At 38.7% G+C, this 22,324-nt stretch overlaps 1 protein-coding gene across 4 annotated transcripts in view; it reads left to right on the top strand.

Moving 5' to 3' along the window:
* VPS41 (VPS41, HOPS complex subunit) overlaps positions 1 to 22,324 on the top strand; it is a 185,012-nt gene that overhangs the window by 125,675 nt on the left and 37,013 nt on the right. For all 4 annotated transcript variants that reach the window (XM_019509076.1, XM_019509074.1, XM_019509075.1 and 1 more), the window contains 11 exons: positions 1,823 to 1,952; positions 4,957 to 5,072; positions 7,374 to 7,430; positions 9,844 to 9,905; positions 10,673 to 10,754; positions 16,748 to 16,840; positions 17,568 to 17,695; positions 18,860 to 19,004; positions 19,899 to 19,940; positions 20,072 to 20,122; positions 21,359 to 21,496. In XM_019509076.1, coding sequence (XP_019364621.1) covers positions 1,823 to 1,952; positions 4,957 to 5,072; positions 7,374 to 7,430; positions 9,844 to 9,905; positions 10,673 to 10,754; positions 16,748 to 16,840; positions 17,568 to 17,695; positions 18,860 to 19,004; positions 19,899 to 19,940; positions 20,072 to 20,122; positions 21,359 to 21,496 — 1,044 coding nt within the window. The remainder of the gene's footprint in view (positions 1 to 1,822; positions 1,953 to 4,956; positions 5,073 to 7,373; positions 7,431 to 9,843; positions 9,906 to 10,672; positions 10,755 to 16,747; positions 16,841 to 17,567; positions 17,696 to 18,859; positions 19,005 to 19,898; positions 19,941 to 20,071; positions 20,123 to 21,358; positions 21,497 to 22,324) is intronic.

The following is a 22,324-nucleotide window of genomic DNA, read 5'->3' as shown; positions in this document are numbered from 1 at the left end:
GGGAGAAGGGGGGGAGGGGAGGGGAGGGGAGGGTATCCTTGAGGCCTCAGCATTAGAGTGGCAGATGCTCTTGATCATCTCTTTGATAGTATGTCTGCATTAGACAATCATCACTATAGTAACCTTAAGCAACTGGGTGCACATGTTGCTAGGCAATGAAATGCTGTAGGCTCAAGCCACCGCTCAAACCTATTGAAATCAATAGGGTTAGCTGCTAGCCCAACTGCAGGACATCAGATGATTATTTTTTTATTTATTTATTTTAAGGAGAAAAACAATGTCTCCTCCACATCTCCCAAGAGAGCTAGTGCAGTAGTTCCTCCAGAGAGAGAGAAAGAGAGTGAGTGTAACTGGTAGAGAAAGTGAGGTAAATAAGGAAAAGGTGGGGGAGGATTGAAATGCTGGTAAGCAAGGAATTGGAAGAATTGTTAATGAAAAAGTAGCATTAGAAAGGAGCTCAGATAAAGCAAGAGGTAATTGGGGAGAGTTGAAGAGATCCTGATGGCCTTGGGGAGCAAGGAGGCGAAGAGAATTTTGGGTAAAGCTATATACTTCATTAGAAGAGATGTTTTAATGCATTTGTTTTGTGTTATGTGTTTAAGACTAATGCAGATCATGTGAAAGGCACAGACTAGTAAAACCTCTTCTATTAGTAAAATCAGAATTATTTCTAACACAGAAATGGTGAGCAGTTGCAGTGAAGGTTTCCTCTGAGCCCTGTCTGTGCACTTCTGCCTTGTACCAGGGAGGACTATCTCCAAGGATGATAGGGTAGTTCAGTTTTATGGCTAATTAGTTTGGTCTCTTTGCTGAGATTGCTGGCAAGGCTGTCAGTTATTGCCAGTGATGCTCCTAGAGGAGTTCTGTTTTCTGTGAGCTAATGAGACCACCAGCTTATTTTATGACTGCCAAATAATAACTGCTGTTTGCTAAAAAAAGCAGGTTGGATTTGAACCAATCATATAGGCCAACCACTTTTTTTTTTTAAAGTGTAACTTTCTGTTGGGATGGCTGAATCAAGAATGCTAGGGGTAAGTGACCTTTGATACATCAACAGCTGCTGAAGGGAGTAATGAGGGCAGTAAAAAACAGCATCTTTCATTGTTGGTTTCTTATTCATAACCAGTTCATTTAAGTGATTGCCGTTGGCTTTTAAGAGTACAGTGATACCAAGTCACTAGTTTCCCTTCACCCAAAAGTTTTGAGAGGGCTTTGAGTAGTATGCTCCTGCTTCAGCTGGATTACACACTATAAAGGAAAAAACAAAGAATAGCAGTGTTAACGTGTAGTTTTTGTAACATAATAAGCAGTGCAAATTGTGAACCGGAAAATTTCCACGTGAACACGTACGTTGAATGTAGTACTTGGTGAAAAGTCATTTTCTACAAAAATATATACCCAGTATTTAGGGAAGGGAAAACAAAACAACCCCTCCCCCCCGAAAGGATATTGAGATGTTTAAGTTAAAATTTCAAGGAAGATTTTTATTTCCTAATCTTTACTTGGCCCTGTTTTCAGGTCATAATGTCAGAGCATTTATTCCTCTCTTTCCAAATGGTAACAAGCATCGCATAAATCCACTACAACACAGTGGAGGAGGCTATTAGCTAATTGTTTTTTATAGAGGTAATAGCTTCATATCTAGACACAACTGTAAGGCTAAGTTCTGTAATGGAAATTTGGGCATGTTCATTTTTGATGATGTATCATTTGCTGAAACCTCAATTGCAAAAGGATTGCATTTAAATCTCGAATGGCCATCAGTTGATATAAGGAAGACATATTGCATAGGATACAATTATTGTGGTTTCATTTTTCTCAGGAAACAGAGTGTTGTGCAAGACCTCGACTGGATATTATTCAGCCCCTTCCTGAATCTTGTGAAGAAATCTCTTCTGATGCTTTAACAGTAAGAGGATTCCAAGAAAACGAATGTAGGGATTATCATTTAGGTGAGCCAGTCTAATATGTTTTTGTTGTTTGGTTACAAACAGCCTTGCCTTCCTAGTTACTCTTGGAAAAGTCAGAACATGGAATACTATTGTTTGTAGTGTATTCTTGCTTTTTTCTATATCATTCTATGGTAGTCATAATTGTCCTATATACTGCAAAAATATGACTTAATACACCAAGTTTGCCAACTAAATTTACAAAAACGTCAGGAAATATGAATGTTGTTATAACTTTATCTGGATTCGTATGCATTGCATACATTTTTCTGCATTGTAGATCCTACATACCTTACTACTGGGACTATTTAATTATGCAAACATAAATATTGCTATATATCTAACCATGTAATTGTAGCAGAGATACCAACACTCTCTTGCTTTAAGACTGGCAATGTGATACCATTGGGTTAAAGGTTTCAGGCAAACCATAAACTTGGCTAAATAATTGTAACCTGGATGTAGTGAATCAGCAAAGTGTTTAAAGGCTGGTAACACAACTAATACTAATCAACATGGCTTCAAAGAAAAATAGGACTTGTTAACCTAACATAGAGTGTGGAAAAATGTTGTTTAGTGAATAAAGGTAACTGTGCTGACATTTACATAGACTCCTTCAAGGCATACAGCATCTGCATAAAATTTTCTGTATTTCTTAAGTACTTATATGGCCCTCATTACCACAGTATTTTTGTGCCTTGCGATCTTTATCATTGTCACACTTATGTGAAGTACTCATCCCCATTTTACAGATAAGGAATTTATACTAAAGTCAGCTATTTAAAAGTATTTTGGTGCCTGATTTCAATAGGCACTTTTGAAAATCTCCCTATACACTTATCTGTACAGGTATAGCTTGAGTGGCTTGAAAACTGTCAAATAAATTTCGTAAAGTAAGAGTTGATAGGAAATCATCCAGTTGGTTGTTTTTGATGGGGTCCCCTTGTTCTTGGCCCGATGATAATCGATATCTTTATCAGTGATCTGGGAAAAGATGTACAATTTCTCCTGTTACTGTTGGCAGGTGAAATGTGAAGTGATGGAATAGTAAATAATAAGAATAATTCAGTTGCCTTTTCTGAGCAACTGAGCAGAGTTGCAAGTTTCCAAGTTGCAGCAAGGGAGGTTTAGGTTGGATATTAGAAAAAACTTTCCCACTAGGAGGGTGGTGAAGCACTGGAACAAGTTACCTAAAGAGATGGTCAAATCTCCATCCTTGGAGGTTTTTAAGGCCCAGCTTATCAAAGCCCTGCCTGGATTGATCCTGCTTTGAGCAGGGGGTTGGACTAGATGACCTCCTGAGGTCAATTCCAACCCTAACTTTCTATGCTTCGATGAGTTACTGAACAGGCTGGGTCATTAGATAAATGGCTTTCTTTAAACAACGTGCATTTTAAAGCCAAATATAAAATCAAGCATCTAGCAGAGAAAAATGTCGATCTTGCTAACAGAATGAGGGACAGTACATTGGAAAGTAGTGCCTCTGAAGAATTTAGGTTTGTGATGGACAACCAACTGATGAAGAGCTCTGTTGTGTTGGCTAAGAGGACTAAAGTGATACTCAAATATAGAAGCTGGAGAAATAGAAGCTAGGAAGTGGTATTTCTTCTGCATATGGAAACCGTTGTGGGACTGCTCTGCTCTGCTCTGGGGTCTGCACTTTAAAGAAGACTTTGACTAGTTGGAAAAGGTTTTAAAAAGGGAAACCAAGAAAATTCAACTTCTCAACAAATGGAATTAGAACAGGAGTTTTAACAAGTTTAAGCTTGATTGATTTATCCAAATGGACTTATCAGCACATCATGGCATGATTGAAAATCGTAATTTTCAAAGTCTCCAATTTAGCAGATAGAAGAAAAAAAATCGTAATGGACAAAATTTGGGGCTAGACAAATTCAGAGTAATGAGGCACACATTTTTAACAACGAGGGTGACTGTAACCATTGACAGAATATCCCTGAGAACGTGGTGGATTCTGTCATCTGAAATCTTGTAAGTGAAGAGTGGATACTTTTCTAAAAGACCTGCTGTAATTCAAGCAGGTTATGGGCTTGATGCAAAATTACAGGTTGAAATTCTATAGCCTGCATTATGCAGATGGATAGTAATGGGCCCTTCTGGCTTTTCAGATCTCTGAATCTGATTTTAAGCATCTTATCCAGAAGTACACTTTAAATCAAAGTGGATCTGCCAAACCTACACACAGATCATGCCCTTAAGCAACCAGAATGCAGCATACCTACTTCCAATCTCTAGACCAGTTTGTTCCCATCAAGAGCATTGGACAGTCCAGCAGTCCCTATGGTTGTGCTTCACTATTCATCAAATGTTTTTGATTCATCAGTTGTGTATAAAATTTTTCTGATGGTTTCAAATGCAGTGTGTGAAACATTATTTAGACTGTTTATTAATAATATTGAGGGCTTCTGTTTACAAATGATTGGAAGTGTTTCTTTTCTGGCTTTGTAGTAAGAGCTGTACTTTGAACAGTCATTGTCTATGGCTGGTTTGACCTCTAAGAAAATTTTTAGTCTAAGCTTACTCAAAATAAGGACTTGTACCAAAAGTGAATGCATTATACATATAACCTTAACTTATAGCATTGCAAATGCATTGCTGTAATGATGTACCATGTCCCCAAGGGTTATGGCATCTATCATTTATGCTTTTGATGGCCTTGACCTTGATGGGGAGGATACATTTATTGCAGGCTATGTAGTGTAATAGTCCTCTAAAAGTATAATAGTGTGTTTCTAAACCATCATAAAGTTTATACATAGTGGATGAATCAGAATTTGCAATAAGCTGTGGTGAGTTTTGAAAGCTATTTTACCATTTAAACCAGTTTTAATTTATTGGAAATACAGCATCCAAAATCTTCATGTTCTACTGGAGTATTTTTCTTTCTTGCTAGCCTCTCTCTTTTTCCCCCTCCCCCAAGGGTGTACTAAAATGCAAGGCTTTACGTCTGGAAAACATAACAATAAAATTTCATATGCATTTCCAGAGTACTCGGAGGGCGAATCGCTCTTTTATATTATCAGTCCAAGAGATGTTGTTGTGGCAAAGGAACGGGACCAAGATGACCACATTGACTGGCTCCTGGAAAAGAAGAAATACGAAGTAATTTTTACAGTAGTGCCTTTAGTTTCTTATGTCTGAAAGCTTGTGTGGCAGCAGTAAGCATTGGCCTTGCATGTGACTGAATAAGGCTTCTGTTAGTTATGCACAAGCATAACTGTTCACATGACCTAGTTGTTTGCGGTTAAGTTGATTGGGAATCTGCTAAGTTATTTGTATCCGTCCAAATAAAGTAAAGGAGAGGAGATTTAGTACAGCAGAATCACCATTTTATTCCTGTGCTAGGGTTAGGTTCCTGGTTCCTGGTTAGTTGTTGAAAACTGTCTCATAAGAAGCAAACAACACGTTACTGTTTCAGTTGTTGGTGCCTAGTGTCATCTGACTTTCAAAGATGCAGACACCCACTGTGGTCATTCACTGCAATGGGGGACCGATGGCACAAAGAACCTTTGAAAAATCTACGCATTTACTATTAGATGCCTAGATCCAATTTTTTAATAACGTTTTAAGAACCTACCATTTCTCTTTACCTGGATCCTTTTAGTCAGTATTAATACAACAGCCCAAGTTCTTTGGTTTCTGATGTCCCAGAGTAAGTACTTCAGAGGACTGTATAGAGAGCTTTAAAAGAAATTTTGCAACTTAATTTTTTTTATGTACAGAATGCCCATGTATGTAGACCGCTTAGCACACCCCTGGAATATCAAAACTCAGTTCTGACGCAAGGAATTTAAAAATGTCCATGCGAGGTTGTGGTTTCTGGGGAATAAATTCAAAATGGTGATTGTAGTTTTGTAGTTTATGCAAAACACTGCACTGGATCCCGCAAGACTCAAGCACTTCCCAAGTACAGCTCTGTCTCTTGGACCCCAGCACACATTTTGTTTAATGGTACAATGGAATCTGTTTCCTGATCCCAATAATCATGCCACCTGCAATGCCACACATGTTCAGGTTCTCTCTGTATTGGCAAGTTGAAAGCTAAGGGCGTGCATGGGACTGACAGTCAGCTAATTATCAGCTCCTACCCTGGAAAGTGCCAGGTCCTGCTTAGGTGGAGCTGTCAGCACAGACAATCAGCTGATTGTTGGCCCATACTCAGGCAGTCCTGGGTTTGAGACCTGAGGCCATCCAGGCTGGAGCCAGCAATCAGTTGACTGTCAAAACCCCACAGTGGGCTGGGCTGGGCTGGGCTGCTCAGCACAGGGAGCAGAGGCTTCTCTCCACCCCCTCCAGGAGCATCTGCTGCCTGACATGAAATTTATAGTCCTCAGCCCAATACTTTCCTGTGCCAGACAGCCTATCCAGAGATGCCCAACACAGGGTTTAAAGTCTCCAGTGGGATATGCCTAAGCCCTGCCTCCCCACATTAGTGGGAGCCTCTTCTTCCCCCATGCCAGGCAGCTCTAGTGTGGGATTTAAAATCCTCAGTGGGGGAAGGCTTTCAGTTTCCCCCTGCCACACCCTACCCCACCCCACCTCAGTCTGGGGCTAACAGTTGACTGATTGTTGGTACTGGAGCCATTCCAGACCCTGGTGCAGTCTGGGTCCACGAACCAACAGTCAGCTTGTTTTTAGCCCCCAGCCACACATTAAATTTAAAGCACAATAGAAATGAATAATAAAAGTATTCTGAGCTGTGTGGAACACTTTATGGCGTGTTCCCCATTTTATGGCACTTTAATTGGGTGCATGAGGAGTGCCCTTCCTAGTTATGCTGCGGTTAACACTTGAATTGCAACATAAATGTAATAATGTATAGTGGAGGCCTTGGTGAAAGCCCCCTGGCTACTAGTTGGTGGCTGGCTTTTGTTATGATTCATATTAAGGTTTAACTTTTCATATGGTAGTAAAAGAACTAGCTCTGTTGTGTATATTGGAAATGGGTAAATAAAGAGTTGCAAGTTCAACTTAATGAAATAAATCATTCTGATGAGAGAGGGGTTTTTTTTGGTTGGTTGGTGTGGAGGATGGAATGAGGAAATGCACAAGATTAGCCCTTCTCAAGCTAATTTTTTCACCAATTGCTTTGCTAGTGGAGGATTTTTGTTTGAAAATAAGTCATTGGAACTGCATTTTATATTGTGCTATAGTCTTGATATTTGATCCTAATATACTAATGTGGAGTGAGCCCAGATGGAAACAAAAATAGTTCTTTTTGGTTGACTGCTTTTGTTTTGTGTATGAATTCAAAGCTGTTCATCCAACCATGGCATTAAAAATTCTAGTGCTTCAAACACAACACACAGAAAAAGAGTTTGATTTATGCAGTTCTAGAGCATCCTATATAGAAGTTTTGTGTATTTGACTTGTATATGCCATTTTTCTATTATGTGACTGTAGGAAGCATTGATGGCAGCTGAGATCAGTCAAAAGACCATAAAAAAGCACAAGATTTTGGTAAGTCTAAAACAATTCCTCTCCAACCCAAAACAAGAAATAGTTCATGCTTTTTAGAACATTAAGAGATGCTAAGAATGTTGGTTATATTTTTTTTTCTGTATTAATCCAGACAATTGTTGTTAGGCACTCTCCAAGCTGCATCTGGTTTTGTGATGTTAGCCTGAAAACAGAGCATCTGTGCTTTGAATTTGTAAGGCTACTGAGCTAACAGGGACAGTAAGCATAAAAATGGCACATTTCTAAGGAATTTATTTTTGAATGTTGTTGTCTAAAGGAAAACAATATTGTAAGCAACTGAAAGTCTAGCGGGGAGGGGAGGGAAGTACTTTTCAGTCTGAATTTCTGCATGTGGCAGCACTTTGGGTAGGAATATCAAAGGAAACCTAAGGTTTCCACATCCTACAGAAATTCAGTTGAAACTGAACCAGGCCTTAACTGACTTTAAACTTTTTGAAAGTTTCAGTCTTTAACATAGTCAGTGTCACTGTTTACCCTTGCATAGCTATTTTCCCATTTGTATGGAGCTTTTGCATAGCAGTGAAAAGGATAGAGACATTTGTAATAGTAGCAAAATGTTGCTTTTAAATAACAAAAATCAGCATGGCTTTTAACTTCTTTTTTTAACTGACCTAGATGTAAAGCCTGTTCCTTCAGCTGTGAACTGAAATGCTGTATTTCAGAAACAAGTACAATGTAATGATTGAGCTTTTAAATGTATAACCGGTTTTATAAGAAAACCCTGATCATTACAAAAACGTATATTTCAAAAGTAAGTTAAAAGCTGTTTTACCTGCTTCAGCCATATGAAGTCAGCTTCCCATCTCAAATGAAAGACATCACCAAAACATCTCAAATTAAGTAGCTCATGCTTTCAAAAGAAATGAGGAATCCTGAAGACAGGTCCTAGCCAGGAAATGGGAAGAAGAAATACTTTTCTTATGACTTAAAAAATGTGTTCTGTTGGTATGAAATTTAGTTAATCCTGTGCAACCTCAGTTTTATTGGACTGTTGGGACCTGATGCAAAGTCTACTGAAATCAATAGAATTAACATTTGATTTCTAGGGACTGTCCATCATGCCCTAAGTGGTTGAAGTCCTCTGGGGTTATGCAGCAAAATATGCTTGTTCTTTCTAGTGAGGGCAAAGGCATAAGGTTACTGGACAGAATGTTTTTTCCAGGGACTTCATAGAATGCCACAGTGACCACAGCCACTGTACACTACTAACCAAATGCAAGAACCACTTGCTTTCAGCATAACTGTAGATCCTTTGCCATCTTCCCCTACTGCCCCCCCTGCTACTTGCTACCTTAGTCTTAGCAGGGCTATTCTAAGATAGGGATGGATGAAAATTACCAAGGTGCAGCATTTGTTTTTGTTTGGCATTGCAGCAAAAATTTGCCCTTTTAGTATTTTGGGTTGAGAGAGAGATTGACAAACCTACCCCAGAATAGCCAAGTGGTGAGAGCACCCTTCTGAGATGTGGTAGACCTGGGTTGAGGTCCCCTGTCTGTTTGGCCCTTCTCTCTCTTTTTTTTTTTTTTACTTAAAAATATCACCGTACAGAAGCCTTCCCAATCAAAGGTGGCTTTTTTAAGGTTTAGACAACAATATTTTGTCAAAAAATTTCCAGGCATCTCTGTTGTAGAGTTCTTTAGGTGGCTGTTTGAACAGCATGGGAGGCTCATGCATTGTTACTGCTTGGCTTAACGTGTGCATTGAGCCTTGTATGTGAATCCCACAAGATAAAACAGTGTTTAGATTATTTGCTGCATCTCCATATAAAGCTCTACATTGGGATAAATTCTTGAGTAGGGATTTATTATGTGAATTTACTATGCAGACAAACCTTTAACTAACGGAGTTTGAATAGAAACAATATAATTAAAAATGTTTGGATAATAAATCGTACAACCTAGTTTCTTTTTCCTACTTCTGTGTAATGGAATGAGCAGCTTACTACAATATCAGTAATTCCTCTATTTTATAGAGCAGTGTATGTTCTCCGTAAAATATTGGCCCCCGTATTGGGGTCAATATTTTAGTATCCTTGAACTAACTGACCCAAACACCAAATGCTCAGATAGTCCTGGCATCTCAAAGCATCTTGGAGAAATAACACACATTTCCCATTATGGGAGAAATTGTAACCAGTTATTTACCACAACATTTTAACATGAAGGTACAAGCTTAAAGTGAATATTTTGCTTCAATTTTATTTACAGTCTACTATTCCTATTTAAGAAAGGGACATCCATGGAAATGAGGATGAGTGGTTGACTTTACAAACCACCAAATGCAGACGTGGCTGACATGATAGCTTATTATGTCAATAAAATACCTAAATCTCAGACTGTTTGACTTGCCAAATATATGACTAATAGGTCTAACTTCTACTTTTTTGTTTTAGGATATAGGCTTAGCCTATATCAATCATCTAATGGAGAAAAGGGACTATGACCTGGCTGCTAGGTAATATATATATATAAGATTTTTTTCAGTGAGGGCGTTCTGGATGGGTGGGGTCACAGGGGTGGTTGTGTGTGTGCAATAGATCTTTAAAAAAAAGTCCTTATCTGTGAGGATGTCTGATATGAACATTTACAAATTTGCTACTTATATTTTTCATGACAGCTTGAAGGTAAAGCACCTCACTAGTTTTAGCTACATTAGAAAGATTAATAATATGTATATTTTTAATATAAGATTTTATTCTTCTAAATCATGTTAGACCCTTAACGTTTAATCCGCTTGATCCACCCATCATGGTTACATGCTCAGGTGATGATTCGCAATAATACTGAGGATACCTGTGTAGACCAAAATTTTTCAAACTTGGGTACTTAAAGCTAGGTACTTAAATCTATATTTAAGCACTTAAAATACTACCAGACCTCTTTTATTTTTATTTTTAGTTGAGTGTGGTTCTCAGTTAGAGAGACTCAGGTACAGGGAACCTTTTATTTTTGGGTCCTGAATTAGCCATGGCTGAAATCACAGCTAGGATGTTGCATCTTACCACCACATCTATTAGGCTAGTGACCCCTTCTGGATAACCAAAGGAATTGTGCTGATGTGCTCTAAAGGAAACCCTTTCTTACATCTTGTTTGGAGCAAAGTTTGCCAAAATGTAGGACTTTGAAAGGTGCCACGGTGGAGAAGATGGTACATGCTCACTTTTTTGTTGTTCACAAATGTTACTTTTTTATTTGTAATTTCTCCTGATTTGTTATCCACAGAAAATGCCAGAAAATACTTGGCAAGAACACAGACCTCTGGGAGTTTGAAGTTTACAAATTTAAAGAAATAGGGCAACTTAAGGTACGTTAAATCCTATTTCTTAGCTGATGTTTCTTGTATAATACATCCCATACTTATTCTGCAGAGTTTGATGTTGACCAGCTGGGATGACAGAGCTCAAATCGTTGAACCAGAATTTTAGTGTGCATACTATTGCGTATGGTCCTAGTTTGCTACTAAGTTGGTCTTAAAATCAAAATTAACCCCACCAATTAACAAAATCTGCAATAGCATGGTTGTTATATGGGTGGATTTATCTTTAAAGAATATCAAGCATTTTTTAAATGGAATAGGATTTTTTTCCCCTTATGTCGCACAGAAAATGGTGGCACGGAAGGGAAGCAGTCTGCCCCTTCTTGTATTTTGCCTCGTATGGGCATGGAGAGCCAGGTACAGAAAATGCATTTGCTGTTAAGTCTCAGTGAATAAATTGCCCATGACATAAGGTAAAAATGTTGCCACTCCCAAATCAGTAGAAACATAATGCATACTTTCTTTGATAATGTGTGCACATTTTATTTCTGAATTTTATATCTTCCTATTGAAACTCTGTGAGCCTAAAAGGACGTATTATTAAGATCTCACAGCATGTAGTCCCTTGCTGGTTTTGAGCTGTTTAATTCTGTTCAAAAAGGGGAAGCATTTCAGCATATTACAGTTTTTTAGAAATGTCTAATTTCTCCTTTAGAGTGGTTCCAATGAGAGAACAACACTGTCTTATTTTTAAGAGTTCGTAGTGGTTCGGTGAAGTCTTTGCAACACTGAAAGATAAAATCTCATATTTGTCTCTTTCTGTTTCAAACCAGTAAGGGACCTGAGGTGAAATGTTGATATATTCTTTTTTAGCCCTTTTGGTTTTATTTTCGTATTGGTTGTGAGTGTCTAGAGTAGATGTTTCTTCTCTCCACTTATGTCATCCAGCAGACTGTAAAATATAAAAATATTTGTGGGTTTGCTGCAAAAACCTCTCTGTTAAATTACTGCCTTTCTAAACGGTTGTTTTCACCCTTTTGAAAGCCAATTGTAGAAAAACGTTAAGATGCAGTATGTTACATTATTCACCTTCAAGCTGTGGTTCCAGAATACTACTTTCTTCATTTCCTATTACAATCATATGGTCGTGCTCAGGTTGTCATGGTACCTGAGTGCTACAAAGAGTTAATGAACCCTTAATTGGTCTAAAAGGACTGATTTCTGAAATGTATTATTTGTTCCCTCGCATACAGGCTATCTTGTAATCCATGACCCAACAAGCACATACTGGATAAAGCAGCTGAAGCATATTTTAACACTAGTTTCTAATATTTTAGAGGAAGTGTTGGTTGAGAGAGGGGCACTTCCCAACTGTACAAGATGAAGTAAAACACTTTAAAGCTAAGAACCAAAAACTGCTAGGTATTGACATTACGCTGTCTACGGTCATGATTTTTATCCCTAGTTTTAAAAGGGACATCACTTATAGAAATTCCCTCCATATATAGAGTGTCTTGAAATGCAATAAATATTTCCAGTAAGGAAGAGTGTAATAGTAAGGAAAAGGTTTAAAAATTCTTCCTCTGTGGAACAGAGTACACCAACCCTGCACTATTGAAGTCAGTGAGGTGGACCATGAATTGGGGCCCTAACATGAAGACACTCGGCTCCGAATGCAGTCCACTTCCAGAGTATCCTGATCATTTTGCCAGAAAATCTGTGTGGTTGCCAAAGGTTGAAGCATAGTGTCCAACTCTTGTGTGGTTTTCTGTGGCTGAGGGCAGTGGACAGGGCTTCCTCAACAGTGGATTTGATCTCATGAGTGTCCACAAAGCTGAAGAAGTATTAGATCTGTATTCCTCTTTCATTCTTTTGTGTGATATTAACATCCTCACTCCTGGCTGGGGCCCTGCATGTACTGTACACGCAAACACTCTCACACAAATCCCTGTATCTGCTTATCAACATTTGGAAACATTTTCAAAGAGTAGATTTGGTAGGTGTGGGGAGAAAGAAAGAGAAAAGCCCTGCGAGAATCTGATTTCCTGTAGTGGACTGAAATGGTACACGACTGGAGTACTAAGATATCCAAAGCTTGGAGCTACCTCATGGATTTCCTGCCTAAACCAGGGATTTAAAAAACACAGAATTGGGAGTCTTAGCAATCAGGAGTTCAGCTTTGAACACATGTTGGTTTGAAACAATTTAGGTGCTTTTGTGTCCCTGGCAACCACTGAGACCAAAATGCAAGAAGGAATAACACTTTCCTTTTGAAGAGGTAGTGTTAAAGCTCTTGCTACAGTTGGGCTTCAGAGAGAAGCAGTATTATTCCTTTTGTAGGTTGGCTTCAGCTCTAAGGAATGGTCTGAACTGTTTTGCACAGAGGTGATATATATGTGCATCTCAGCCAAGAGTGACATTAAGGCTTATGGATTAGGCTCTTAAAATTAGAGGCCTAATTCAGGGGGCAGCTGAGGTGGGAGGAGAGGGTGAGAATTGCAGTTTAAAATTGCCTCTACTTTCCCATTCTCCACTCTGAGTCTTGCTTCCTTGTCTTGTGACTTTCTAATTTCTCCATTACAAGGGGTCTCTGCATGGCAGAGCAATGTGCTGGGGTACAGCAGCTTGCAGGACAGTGTCCCAAGCTCATTGTACTTAATATTTCTAATTTAAAGTCTTTAATAGAACATAGAAGCTGTTGGTGGCCATTAAGAAACAAGTGACAGGTAGAAAAGCAGCCATGCAATGGGGGCCAACCTTTTTTGGCAGGTGTGCCACAAATTAGCTCTGCAGCCTTCCAAGTGCTCTCCTTATCTGCTGCTCTGCTTTCTATTCCCAGTCCTGTCCTTTCTGTCCAATTTGCTGCTTTGCTTTCTGCTTCCTGCTCTATCTGCTTTCTGCGCTTCCCATCGCCCACTTCTCCCCCTTCCCTCCTGCTTGGAGGCTGTGTGTCATTTGTAGCACGTGTGCTACAGGTTTGCCACCCCTACTCTAGTGGAATATGGTAGGAGAGCTCTCCTTAGAGCAAACGAGATTTTTTTTTTTTTTAATCAGTCAAAAAGCACATGTGTCAAATCCAGTCAAAGCTGTAAAGTGAGCGCATGGCTCGGTGGTTTTTTTTGTTTAATAATGTTCATCCTTCTGCTATGAATTGCCTTTCAAAGGGAAAGGAGATTTTGTCTAAATCCCTCCAACAATTGTTTTATTTTAAACGTTATCAAAGCAGTTGTTGAAAACTGTCAAGTTAGGTTTTGATGAGAAATGATTACTGGTTTTTCCCATTTTTCTGAACTATTCTGTCAGACACATTGAGTGTAATGACAGAAAGTTACCCCAGCGTAGGACAGCAGGGGAACATCTCTGGTGACTTGAACAAGATACTTGGCCTTCAGTCATGGACCACAAAGTCACAACACAGCAATAGTAAAAGTCCCACTGCTATAATAGCATCATCTAACATTTTGCTAGAATAATAGTGCTTAATATCATGCTATGCTAGGATTATATGGTAAGGAGTGATTTTACCTCTAAAAGGGGCTCCTCTGATTGCCAGGATGCTGTTACTTAAGAACACTTTTAAAGCAGCTTATTGAAACGTTCTGCTTTTGATAGAAAGGCCACCTACAGCAGCTTTTGATTGAAAGACCATCTTCAAAGTCATAATCTGACTTTACAAGTTGTGTACCAGGATTTTACCTATGTCTTGATTTAGTTTTCATTTAGATAAATGTGAATGGTTAGTAAAGAAAAGCTGTTTATTGTGAGTGATTAATATACATTTATTTAAGTAGATTTTTATACAGTAAAACTTATATCTTGATTTATCTTTTAAATGGCCCAAGTCACTCAGGGTGGACTAAATAGTTACTCTTCCCAAAATCTCAGAAACTTCTTTTTTTTAAGTAAAGAGGGAGAGTGAGATTTAATCCCCTCGCTAATTAATTTTGGCACACAACCCCTTTATAACATAAAGAAATGCCTAGTAACACTGACTGACTTCCAATTCTATCTGTGTCTTACTGTTATGAAAGTACTCTTGGGTAGTAATAAATTCAGTTATGTGCTACTTTAAAGCAAAGTACAATATAGGGCTATATTTAGAAATATGAAAATACTTTCAAGATAGTGAAGTCTGGTTTATTAGTTACTGGGATAACTAAGTCATCATTATAGTCTTATTAGTCAGGGCACACAGTCTCTGCTAGAGTCCCATCAATTTGTACAAAAAACACCTTGACTAATTTGGCATCTGCTATCCCTTATTTAGTCATTGCCATATTTATTCATTGCCACTTGTATGTGCATAGAATTATGCTCATATTAATCAGTTTGTTAAAAAAGTACTGACCAGTGCTATCCAGAGCCTCTGTCAAGTCAGCTGACACTTACTTACAAAGCGTTGGATACCCTTCAGCTTTTCTTGGCTCATTAAGACGCAGACAGTCAACCACTCCTTTCTTCTGAATTTATTTTCAGTTCTGGCAGTGAGTGCAAATTATACATCTCTGGCTTATGCTGCACATTCATCATTGAATGATGTAGTGGGATCCGATCCTTAGTCCCAACAGTTGCACCTCCTGCCATGCCATGTGTATGTCAGGACGTACCATCTTTGGATCAGAGGTCCACTAGCGCCATTACTACTTGCCTGTGCAAAGAGAGCCCAGGATTCCGGCTTCTCCTGAACCAGCAAACTGAAAGCTGGGTGCTCGCAGCTTGGCTGTACCCGAGTGGTCCGGGGGACAGGACTGAAATTTGGCTGATTGTTGGCCCCAGTCCTAGGACTACACTGGGGCCAATTCCAGACTCTTGGGGCTGGGACTGAGTGTCAACTGATAGGACTGCACTGGAGTTTTGAGCCAACTCTATTTCCCCTGCCACATGTTCAATTTAAGGCATGATGGCAGTCGGCCACAAAAATGTTATGTATTTTTTGTGGAATATTTTTTAGCTAGTTTTTGTTGGGCCATTCATTGCTTTAATGTGTGGCAGGGCTACTATTTATGGTGGGATTAACAGGTTAATCGTCTCTTAATTGTAATGTCTGTCAGGAACCTTCAGTTACTTTATTTCCTCATAATATTGTAATTCTGATGTAGTGAGTGAGTACTCTGAATTTTTATAAACAGAAATGCATACATTTACATATCTGTATAATCATGCAGTTCTCATAGCAAGTCACAGTGGATACAGTTTGCACTTGGCATTTTTGTAACAATTGTTTCCTTATAAGTGCCAAAACATCATTTTTTTAGTTTGTATGGATATAAAACACATCCAACAAAGTTGAAAATGGCTAATTCCTGGTAGTTAGAGAGGTAGTTAGTCATGTTCACCTGTAGGCAGATGGCAGGGCAGTGGGGTACCGTAGCGACTGAGTAATCCAGAGAGTCAGAGTTTTTATAGTCTGCTGAAGGATGTGGAGAAGCTTGAAATAGCCCAGCAAAAAGCCACTCATATGATTAGGGACCTGAAGAGCAAGCTATATGAGGAAAGGCTGACAGATATGGGACTGTTCAGCCTAGAAAAGAGAAGCCTTTGAGGGCATTTGGTGGCAGCTTGTCTTGTATTTGGTGGCATATATATCAGGGGTGAGCATCAGGGGCTAGGCGAACAACTATTCACCCACCAGAGTGCCCTAGGAGAAAACCAGAAGCAACTGTCATAAACTCCTAGAAGAAGGTTTCAGACTGGATATAAGGAAAAACTTCTTCGTGGTTCTTGTGACCAGACTCTGGAATAGAGTCCCAGTGCAGGCGGTGCAGGCACCTACCCTGGAGATCTAAACTTCTGTGAATCAAGTGATAGCCTACAAAAACTCATGTCTCTCTATATGAGTTAGACTATAAGGTGCCACACTGTCCTGCCTTCTACTGGTAATTAATCATGGGTTGTTACCCAGTTCCCTTGGAATGAAAAATTAATCAGATTTTGCTACTTATATTGGAAGCACTTTGCTTTTCTTATTCATTTTGCTGGAATATTTGTACAAAAAGAGTGCTTTAATTTTTGACCCTATGCTATTTTGTTACCTCTTACAGGCAATTAGCCCTTATTTACCAAGACGGGATCCAATTTTGAAGCCTCTCATCTACGAAATGGTCCTTCATGAGTTTCTGGAGAGCGATTATGAGGTACTGATGCATCCATGTGTAATAGTCGTTACTAGCAAAATACTGTGAAACTATCAGCAGATTCTCTATTATAGTAAAAGAAAGAACATTAATGGTAAACTTAACAAGAATTAAAACAAAAATAACAAACTGATTTTTTTTTAAATATATTTCAGTATACCAGATTGTAGTGTTGTATTACTGATAGAAAGCTATTAAGCTGCGTTAGCCTGAAATCAGGCAGGACGTCGTTCAGGTGGCCCCTTTCATACTGAGTGGTTCAGAGAGACTTGAACTTCTGTAGACAAGAACCTACTTTGTTAGGTGCTTTGTCAGAGGGTAGTGAGAATTGGGTTGTTTCATTCAGGGTTTAACTTTAAGTGATGCTAGCATATTTGTCTCCTTTACAAGCGTGCAGAAGTAAGTTGTGGCAGGACAACTGAATTATGCTCCCAAGCAGCAGATGCTCCTGGCATTTTGAAGTGGTTAAGTTTACCTGTGTCCATAGCTCAGTGATTGTTTTTTTAAAGTGACTTCTTACCTTTCTAAATTCTCTCTTGTTTTCTCCATCTCTGGCAAACAGCACAAGATCTCTTCCTCAAAAAGGAGCAAGAGTACGTTATAGAACTTTAAGAGAAGGAAAGAAACTATACTGCAGAAATGATGTGTGACAGTGTATAGTTGATTGGACAGAGTTTGCTGCTTGGCATACAACTATATTTCTGTTGACAATCTCCTCTGTTTTTAGGGCTTTGCAACGCTGATAAAAGAGTGGCCTGGAGACCTGTATAACAATGCCATCATAGTGCAAACCGTGGTGGATCACCTGAAGAAAGATCCACAGAATAGGACCTTGCTCAGAACTCTTGCAGAATTGTAAGTGCATTTTACACACATCAGACTCTAAGGGTGTTTATACACGTGCTTGGGGCAGGGCATGGGGGAGTGCTTTAATTACAGTGGCTTCAAAAGCTGATCTAATTAAAGCACTTGGAGCATCATGTGTATAAGCGTCCCCGTGCCATTTTTTAGCACAGGGACACTGATTCATATGGTGCTTGAGTCATCTGGGGCATGGTAATTGCCACACTCCAGCAAACTCATTTAATTGAGCCTGCCCCAATGCGCTGTAATTGCAGCAAGTCAGAGAAGCCTCCCTGCCTGTGTATAGGCACCCCAAAGGTTTCTTTCTGCAGCAGTATTGTATTTGACCTTATCTTAAAGTATTTGACCACCTATGATAATAGAAGTAATTGCTGCTCTTAGCTTTCTGCGCTTTCAACACTTTTTTTTTTTAATTTCCAACTCCTCTATGTAGAAGGCAGTGTTTAACAGTTCTTCTCTCTTGCACTAGTTAAAATACGTTAAGAATTAAACTGAAGAACTGTGAGGGAAGATTGGATTTCCCAGCACCCTTTCCTCCTACCTCCCTGCTTTTTGTTGCCTGTTTTGGGAACAGTGTGTCTTCAAAAAAATACATGGAAGGAAAATGAAGTGATATCTTCTTTCTCTTGAATTTCAGAAAGTGTTACAGTTGATATACCATAGGGTTGGAAATCTGTGATTAGAAAATGTTTAAAAATGATTGGTAAGGCACACTTGGTTTATTGACATGGCCTTGCACTATTGACTCAGTCTGATACCCTGATTAAGAGGTACAACAGTCTGCAGTTCTGCCTCTAAAAACAGGGAAAAAATCCTGTTGCAATGCATGCCAGTGACAACCCATGCCAATTATCTTAAGGTGGTAGCACTGAATAACTCTGGAGGGAGTTCTGCTTAGTCCTCTATATTGAGAAGGCTTTGAAGAGAGAGGAAAAGTTGTAGGCTGACCTCATGACAGCATTAATAATTATTGATTTAATGACCAAAGCTGTAAACAGATTTCCCAGTGGCTTGCATTTCTTTTGAGAGATTTTTCCCCCTGAATGAAAGTGAAGCATTTCGACTCTCACACATGTTTTTCCAGTTAAGTAATATCTTGCCTTAGATCACGGTATAACTTGATTTACTTTCAGATCATAACATGTCTTTTATCAGGTATACCTACGACCAACGCTATGGGAAAGCCCTTGAAATTTACCTAACCCTGAGACACAAAGATGTTTTCCAGTTGATTCACAAGCACAATCTGTTCAGTTCTATCAGAGACAAAATTGTTCTCCTCATGGATTTTGATTCAGAGGTACAATGACTTTTAATGTTGCTTTTTACTCTTTCTGAGCAGTAAATATTTCAACAAGAAGGAAGTGAATGTCTTTTTAAAGACTGTGTTGTCACAGGTTTAGTATTCTGTCTAAACCCATTATGAGGTGATGTGGAGATGTCTACTAGACTGGCATGCTGGAGTTAAGAAAAACAAAAATAACTTCAGAACCTCAGGAGGAACTACCTTTCTCAAATGATTGTAGTAGGTGTTCTGCCCTTCCTTGCAGCCGCATGTCACGTAATGAGTATCTCCCTCGGAGGGTGAGCAGACTGAATCTAAAATCTCCCTTGTGATTCTGAAAATAAGCTTTTGTCCTAAGAAGCTTGCTGCATTTCCAAACAAATAGGAGCCCCAATCATACTAATGAGCCCCAAAGTAGTACATTTTTAGAGGAGCAGGTTTAATTGAACACACTTTGTTGGGTATCCCCACTGCTTTTTCTTCTCGATAGTTGACTAATCTAGTATTAACCTACGTTTTGGAAATAAGGAAATCAAGGAAATAAGGAAAAGGCGTAACGCGTATGAAAATTATACAAATTCTGTCTCCAAACTGGATAAAACCCAAATAAGCTTTCTGTAGGGGATGTCATGAATGTGCTATTGATTTCTATTTCATGTGCAAACTTACGAAAGGTATTCTTAGAATATATAGCAGGTCATCTTGAAAAGTACCAGGCGTGCCTATCCTCGCAACACTGGCATTTTGCAGGCTGCTATTCAAGTAAATTCAAATGAGAAGAGGTGTAATATCCATATTAAAAAAGTTTGTAATATCCATATGGTTGTGTTCCTATATGTGTTGTCTGTCTGTCTGTCTGTCTGTCTTTGGTTAGACCCATTCTCAGCTGTGTTCCTTTTTCTGTTCCAGAAAGCAGTAGACATGCTTTTGGATAACGAAGCTAAAATTTCAGTGAGTATGCAAACCATTCCTGATACAGCAAGCTGAATATTTTCCCATACGCATCTTTTGGTCCTGTTGATATGGTAATGGTCACAGGTTTGCTCATCCATATCTTTTTTTTTGTTTGTTTTTGTTTTCAGATTGATAAAGTTGTAGAAGAACTGGAAAACAGGCCTGAGCTACAACATGTGGTAAAGCTTAGTGGTTTTGGTTACTTTACTTTTGAGTTGAATAAAGTTATTCAACTCAAGATGTGCTTTCTCAGCATATCTTTTATAAATATAGTTAGTCATGTGACATGCAAATTCCTAATCTGTGACAGGGAATTAAGGTACATACTACTGAAGTCTTACAGCCAAAGTTCAGTTTTATGGGTGGTAGAGAGGCAGAATCACTGTTCCACTTTAACTTTGAGCTAAGAACATTTGCAGAATACATCATTTTTAAGTAAACTCTTTTCAACTTTTGATGACCTACTGTGAGCCATCACATGTAGTTTTGAACTGTAAAGTATCCCTGCTCTCCCCCACCTATCTGATAGTTTTTCCCATGTTCTTTTTTTCTTCCCCCATACAGTAATAAGTTCGGCTGATTTTACTTATAAACATTGGTTTAACATTTAGGATTATGCTTGGTAGGAAAAGAGAGACACTTGCTTTTCCAAAGCAGTGCAATGATTTTTTTTAAAATTTGTTCAGAATTATATTGCCGTCTTTAAATAATTTGGGGGGAGGGCATTTGCCTTATCTACTCGTAGACAAAAGCAGGAGGGTTAAAAACCTTCACCTTGGTGGTGTCATTTGGATTGCATAATGGAGTGCTAATTATAGGAAATGCATGTATTCAATGCAGTCTGGAATCAGAGAGCCTTATAAAATGAAGGGGGTTAACTGTGTGCTAACTTCTGAGAGGCATGTGTCAGTTTTGAAGTGTTATGTCCAGTTCATTTGGAATAAAAATTACATTTCAGATAATCTTCAAGTAATTCATGTTTTCTTGAGGGGAGGAGATTCTTCCACTCTGCAACTTATACTTTGAAATATTACTTTACAAACAATTAAATATTGATCCATAGTCATCCAGTCAGTTTAGCTTATCCAAGGAAAATAGGAAACTTGTGGTGACTTTTTTTTTTTTTTTTCTTTGAAGTCCAAAATGTACCAGTTCAAAGAATGTTTCACTGAGGAATAAAGTGTATGCTTTATCAAAGCACTGACAAAAGTCCATTGCTTGGTAGAGCTTGCACTGGATACTGTGATGCTGGGGAGGGAGGGTGTTGTAGAAAGAACTAAAAATATCTTTTTTTAAAAAAAAGACTTGTGCTATCATCCTTTTTGAATGTTTTGATACAGTCTCAGGGAAATTACTGGCTGTGGTTTTACAATTTTGCATGAATATATGAGTGCTTATTCTTTTTGTTTTTATAGTATTTGCACAAGCTTTTCAAAAGAGACCATCATAAAGGACAGAGATACCATGAGAAACAGATCAGCCTCTATGCTGAATATGATCGTCCAAACCTGCTCCCATTTCTAAGAGACAGCACACACTGTCCATTAGAAAAGGTAAGCCAAACAAAGATCTAAAACATCTACCTTGACTGTATTCATCAGCATCTGGCTGAATTGCTAATTTTTGTGCTTGTGGTGTGCACATGTATGCAGGTATACCACTACCCTCTAGTGGATCAACATGGAATTGCTACTTTGCCACCTTTAGTCCTTTGCCTTAAAAATGGATCCTGACAGCTAGCTGAAAGTTTCTCCATTAGTTCAAATAGCAGAGTTTTGTGTGTTATTGGAGCAGTTCTCTGTGATTTGTGTGTAGCTTTATATATTGGCCATTCTGCATACATGCTGTAGGTAGCAATGGCTACAAGAAATCAAGTACCATATTTTCTTGTATACAACATGTACATTTCCCCCCAAAATCAGCCCCCCAAAATTGCAACTTTTAAACAGGGAAGCTGATTTTTTTTCCTTAAAATAGGAACACCCTGCTTTGATTCCTCTTCCACAGTGCAGCAACTCTTGTATTACTAACTATTCAGGTAGCCAAGGGAGTCAGTTGACTTAATAGCTTGTTGCCTTTATGGCTTACTACTCCAAAGGTGTTAACAGTCGTCTCTCCTTTTTAATGATGTACCAGTAATCTAGCTAACCTTTCCTGAGACAGTTTTACTGTCTGCTAATTCCTGGTTTCTTCTATTTCACAGCTTTTTAGCTCTTCCCAAATAATTGGTTTCTGTGGGTGGACTTATTTCTAACAGTAGCTGGTACTTTAGTTAAGCAGGAAGTGGAAGGTAAACGCTGCTGAAGATTAGGCTCCCTCTCTGCTCTCCACAAAAAAATCTTTTTTTTTTTTTTTTTTTTTTCCCCTTTTAAAAAAAAAGG

Source organism: Gavialis gangeticus, unplaced genomic scaffold (assembly GCF_001723915.1).
Source record: "Gavialis gangeticus isolate Ggan-Ray unplaced genomic scaffold, GavGan_comp1, whole genome shotgun sequence".
In the NCBI taxonomy this organism is placed as follows: Eukaryota; Metazoa; Chordata; order Crocodylia; family Gavialidae; genus Gavialis; species Gavialis gangeticus.
Note: the sequence above shows the minus strand (reverse complement) of the source record. Positions and strands in the feature narration are given on the sequence as shown.